Source organism: Antrostomus carolinensis, unplaced genomic scaffold (genome assembly GCF_000700745.2).
Source record: "Antrostomus carolinensis isolate BGI_N321 unplaced genomic scaffold, ASM70074v2 scaffold13316, whole genome shotgun sequence".
NCBI lineage: Eukaryota > Metazoa > Chordata > Aves > Caprimulgiformes > Caprimulgidae > Antrostomus > Antrostomus carolinensis.
Genome location: NW_010322573.1, coordinates 66,742 through 72,751, shown reverse-complemented (window position 1 = coordinate 72,751; position 6,010 = coordinate 66,742). Strand labels below are relative to the sequence as shown.

The window sequence follows — 6,010 nt, the reverse complement described above, 5'->3', positions numbered from 1 at the left end:
GATAACTAACCTTTCTCTCTAGTAGGGCAAAACATAAGCTGCTTATTTCGGGCTTTTGTCATTCACACATAGATTTCATACATGGTTTTTATGCTTAATGCAAATTTTTTGCTTCTAGGCAGTTCCCTCACAATCTCAGTATTTATTGCTGTAACTTTGGCAGCAATGTATACTTCTGAAAAGGTCACCAATTCTGTTTTCAAGCTGGAAACTTCTACAGGAATCAAAGTAGAAGACAAACTTAGTGTGGAAAATTTGCTATGAATAAAATCTACCAGAGGCTAGTTGTCGGAGAGCAGGGTTTCTCCAATGAAACAATTCTGTCAATCCTAAAAAAAAATAAAAAAAAAATTAGCCTGCAAACATAGAGGTGTTGCTGCCTCTCAGGTGTGAATGTGAGTATTTGTGTATGTTTGTGGTTTTTAAGTGAGCCCACTTCATCATTATACTTAATGGTAGGTTTGGTTCTGGATGTCTCGTAGGTCTGGAGTTCTGCAAGAGTTTCACGAGAATAATTATTTTGGATCCGATACCAGCCTCATGATCCTCTGAGTATTGTCAGAAATAACTGAGGCAGGAAACTTTCTGGCTTTGGGTTTTCTTTACATCATATGACCCTAAATATTGTCAAAATGTTTCAGTTAGCTAAAAAGCTGGTCTGTAGCAACAAAGATATTTCCTCTGGCAGCATAGCCTTTTTCATTGTTTTAGATTTTAGAGGCAGATGTTGGCCTGTAGCCCACATGCCGGGGGTTGTAGCAAGGCTCCCATGTTTGTGTAACCAAAGACTCTGTGCCCATGTGAACAGGTTTGCAGATTGAGGATATGGCATTATGTCAGGAGTAGTGTTGAGCCTTCCCTTGAGGAAGGCCAAGTGAACTGATGGTATTAAAGCTCTGTCATAGAGTCTTAAGGGGTAGAAGGTATGGATTGCAGCTAGGCAGGTAAATTAGTAACAAGTGGGAACCATAACAAAGCTTGGTGACAAAATTGGTGTGGTAATGGTTTCATGGGTTTTCTCGTCCCTCTTTGCAGGAACAGAAGCCTTGTCTTATATGTGGGAGTAAGTATGCAGATTTTTAGGAGTTGAATGGACTATGCAAAGATCAGGAAAATGAAAGTTATGGGGAGACATACTTTGTGTTTTAATTGTGACTTCAGAAGCCACAGTGAAGGCAGCAGGCCTGTATCTTGCATTGAACAGGAAAAATGACTCATAAGCATGCTGTATCTTGCTCTCCATGCTTTATTGCAAGAAGTGTGCTTTAAAATTTGCATTAAAGTCTCTTAAGCTTGTGGCAAAAGTAGTTTCATGTAAATAGCTTTTTCCCTCCATCCACCTCTTTCAGCCTCATCAACCTTCAAAGGAACAGTTTTGCTTGATGTACTGTGGCCAATGGAAATAGTAGCGCTTGTTCTGTTCTAAACTTGCTTCGGTATCCCACCACCGCTTTTTTAGATACTTCACTAATGAATGCAGGATCTAACCCTGTCAGAGAAGGGAGTAAAGATTTGGGGTGTTGGACAACAAAACACAAGAGTTTGTACCCGGACTGCTGAAGCTGTGGCTTCTGCGGGTGATAACTCATTTCTGCCAAATAATTGTTTAGAGCTCGTTCAGAGCTTGTTTATCATTATATAAACACATAAAAAGCACAACACAATTGCTTTAGCATGACAGGTACCCAAGACATAGGCAAGTGTTCCAAAAATATTTACTTACTTTTCAGGCAAAAAATGCAAATTAAGTCTGTAGCTGTTCACTCCTAATGTACAGCATCTTACACGTATTCCCTGATAAATTCCTGCTTGCCATAGCCTGCTGTTTCAAAAGAACTAAGCATATTTAGAAGTTGCATTCCTTTATTCTTGGGTGGTAGGTGAGGAAAGGTTTTCATCCTTTATAAGTTTAATTAGAAGGACTGGTACAACATAGTGGAAGTGTATCCATAAGCTACAGTCTTGTATAGTAAAAGTAAGCTGTTTAATGGTTACAGTAAAGATGCTGGTGTATGAACTTAACAGAATGGCATGCAGTTAGCCTCAGGCACAGGTTGAGTTCTAAAGGTCACAAAGGTCATGGTCCAAAGACAACATTAATGTAAAAAATGGCAGTATCTTTGTCTTTAGAAAGTATTTCAGTTTCCAGTATCTAGAATTAGACATAATCACCAAGTGGTTGATTAAGGGAGGGGAAAATAATAATGCTCATAGTTAACTTCCTAACTGAAGCAAAACCTGCAACACTTCTGAGCTTTGTGCTGGATTTAAGTAACAGTCCCTTGCCCTTTGTTTCATTAGGAGGCATATTTGTGGTTAACCCAAATCTTTAGTTTGTGTGAGAGTTCTAATCACTTTTTTGGGGGGGAAAAAACCCCAAAACTTAATTGATGAAAAGGTTGAAAGCCTGTATTATCTGTGAAACTGTATGTTTTTGATTAATGCAAAAAACAGCAGGTCTTATACAGAGAAACTAACTGTGCCTTCTCTCTGGCCTGGAAATATTTGTAGGAAGGCTCAGCTGAACACTGACAGGGGACTTTGCTGACACAGGCAAAATACCGGGGCCAGCAATTGGCAGATGCCTGGCTCCCTGTCTTCTGTCAGCCTATTTGAAGTATCTACTTGTGATTATATTTTAATGATATGACCTTTAATTTACATGGAGCAGCCACTTAGAGTGGTAAAAGACCACGCACAGAGATAAAAATAGACTAAAGTTGAGCTATTTCCCTAGACTTGAGTGGATGTCTAATTCATTAAGACACTGTTGACAGGGGCAGTTTGCAAGAAGATCTGGGTTGACTATAATGACCCTGTGGGACTTTTGGAATGTGGTAAAAAAAGGATATCTTTAAATACTGGTTATAGGTGGGGAAAAAAGCTGTTAAGCATTTCTTTCAGGTATGAGGCTGAATGTTTGCCTCCGTGTTGTTTGTTTATATCTTCTGCAAATCTCAACTCCTAGAAATTCTTTAATATACTTCTGTCTTTAACTTTTGCTAAGGTCATAATGGTTTCCATACCTGAATACTATGAAGGAAAGAACGTCCTCCTGACAGGAGCTACAGGCTTCATGGGAAAAGTGCTTCTGGAAAAGCTGCTCAGATCTTGTCCTAAAGTGAAAGCAGTGTATGTATTGGTAAGACACAAAGCAGGGCAGACACCTGAAGCACGAATAGAAGAAATTACCAGCTGTAAGGTATGTGTCATATGCTAACAAAGTACATTTTTGTTGTTCTTTATAATATTCCAGTGTCATTTTGCAAATGACTTAAGTTTGTCTAAAGCAAAATATTGGTTTTAAATGTTTTTTGTTCTAACAGAAATATAGAAGCACTGCCAGGTCTTGGATTTTATGGCTGGTTTCCCAGCTGTTAATCTCTAGAAAAGCCAGTGGTGGAGAATTATCCTGTATTTATTTCAGGAGGAGGATGTTCAGCTGTAAAACAGAATTGAGAAATAAAACACCTGAGTTAAAACTTGTTAAGAGAAGGTATAATCAAGTGCAAGAGGTGGTATGGAGTGAGAGTTGTAAGATGGGATTGAGTCCTTTATATCTCAAGCAAGCCTCTCCTTTTTTTTTTTTTCCCCCCCCCGCCTTGTGCCTTATTTTATTTACTTACTACTTCATTTTTCTTGAATGCACTATTGGATCCATCAGTAAGCAAGAATATGTGATCTAATAGGTTGTTTAAATAGCTTATATTTGTAAACAGAACAGAAATGTTTGTCCTTATAGATTCTATTAAGGATTTCTGTTGATCATGCAGATTACTACGAACTAGTGGCATTGAAATTCTGTGCTGTGGAAGTATTAAAGTGGTTATCTAAAAGATTCTCAGTGTGTGCTGGGTGGGATACTTCCCTCCTGAAAAGGCTCATTCCCTTAATATTCTGGTGAGCTCAGCTGGGCGTTCTTACTGCATGCAGAGCCATCCATCAGTGGAGCCCATCTCTCTCATACAGAGTATCCTGTTTATAGTGAGAAGGATGAACGGGAAGGGGAGAGGTTTCTAGCATCAACTTGGCTAAAGCAGAGTTTGTTTATTTCTATCCAGGTTTTTCTCTTATGGGACGTGGGAGTTGGCAGTTTGATTTTTGGGGCTTAGGAAATACGCTGAAATGCAGTGTAGTCTCTGTATACAAAGTGCACGCTTAGAATGTGCTTTGAGGGAATTGGTAGGAAAGTATGAATGCCTTTAGGGTAGGAGGGGTAAGTTGTTTAAAGTAAGGTGGTGAATTTCTGTTATTCTAACTAGTTAAGGTTACAGCAGAGATGAGGATGGCTGTGTCCCTAGTAAATTATTTCCTGTCACCATGTCAAAACTGCAGCTCATTGCTGAACAGCATCTGTGTGCAGTCCTGTGCAATGTCATAGAAAGCAGCAGAATGAGTTATGGTGGGGTTCTGTCTTAAAATAGTTGCATATTCTCTCTACATAAAACCCTCAGTTTGTCACTCCCTGAAACAAGGAAAAGATCTCCAGACTAAGCTCTGAGATGAGAAAGGAAAAGTTCGTCAGTCCCCTTTTTGTGTACACTATTGCCCAGATAAAAAATTGGGAATACTTGTAGAGGAGGGAGAGTAGCAGTAGCGTGGGCTGACTTAAGCTTCAGTAAGACTTAAGCCTCAGTATAGCTTTTGGGAAACTCATGTGTTGTAAAAGGCTTTTAAATTTGAGTTCAGATCTTCTGGTTATAGTCTGTTATATCAGCAGGAGTAGGTATAATCTGATGTGTTTTATGAGTCTTGGTGGGTATTTATTGCTGGAACAGGTTGACAGTGGAAATCCTGGTAAGAAAGACAACTGCTTGAGGTAGTCCTACATCTTAATCCTGCAGTGAGAGCTTAAAGGTGTGGTGTTGCACATCTATGCAGAGATGTAGATAGGGCCAGATATTTTGTGTTCATCACATGCTGAGACACATTGAAAGTGTATTGTTTAACTGGCACTAATGTAATGAAGATTCCTCCAAAAGACTATGAAATTTTTTATGAAGGTATGTTGTCTTAAGTTTTCCAGTTGTAAAGGCCCTGCAGTAATTTTTCACAATTTGTATGGGCTCATTAAGTGTTGGACAGATGCTTGGACATTCCATTTCTTGAAGAGTTTAATATCTAAATGGATGATTGTGATAATTAAAATAAATGGAGCTGCAAATAGGCAAAAAATGTTGAGGTTTCTACTTCCTTTGGACTTCAGATATCAAATTCCTCTGATAATTTGCCATATGTATTGCATGTGCTCTAGGTGTTTGTTCTTGTTCCTCTTTGTACTGGTGTCAGTGCTAGTATGAGGTATGTAGGAATAATATATGGCTATGGATGTGAAAAGGGGCAGAACAGATACAAAGTACAAACTAAAAGTACCAAACCAGTTCTTTGTTTAAGTGCTTATCCTTAGGACTGCTTTTCTATTAGAATGCATACCGCACGTTAATGTGGTTAAAAGGCAGTTGCTTCAGTTCTCTGGAGGCAGGCACCATCATTCCAGCTGAAAACATAGCAGGTTTGTTTTCAAAATGACAAAAAGCTTCCTGCCCTTAGGTAAGCACTGTTTGCTGTACCGTGTGAATTAAGAATTGCAGAGGCTTTAAATGCTGTCTTGGCAACTCTGTTCTTTAAAGTGAAGCTTCATATTCAGGAAATCAATTCAAGACCTCTGTCACTGGAGATATCCCATATTCTCACTCTAGCATTACTGCTACTACTTTAGGTGGCCACACAGTGAGCTGCATTAGCTCACAGCTGAGCTGAAAAAACCCCTATTTTTTTAGCTGGAGCAAGCTTGTGCGCTCACACAGCCATTGGACTGCTTGCTATTGCCAGTGCAGGAGAAGCAATGTGGAAATGAAGTTGGGAGCGGGGCCACTCTGGTAGCAGTGCAAACTTATATTGCCTTAAGAGTCATGAAGCTACACCTTTAGGTGACTTAAGTCAAGTTGTTTTCAAGTATAAATTATGTTCATTCTCTAAGGAAATGTCTTTTAAGTGTTTGCATTCAGTG

General features: G+C 39.2%; 1 protein-coding gene across 2 annotated transcripts in view; it reads left to right on the top strand.

Moving 5' to 3' along the window:
• The first annotated feature begins 3,011 nt into the window (after positions 1 to 3,011).
• The window catches only part of FAR1 (fatty acyl-CoA reductase 1), a 24,532-nt gene continuing 21,533 nt past the window's right edge, over positions 3,012 to 6,010 (top strand). For both annotated transcript variants that reach the window (XM_010170280.1, XM_010170279.1), the window contains exon 1: positions 3,012 to 3,202. In XM_010170280.1, the coding sequence (XP_010168582.1) occupies positions 3,014 to 3,202 (189 nt within the window). In that variant the 5' untranslated portion in view covers positions 3,012 to 3,013. The remainder of the gene's footprint in view (positions 3,203 to 6,010) is intronic.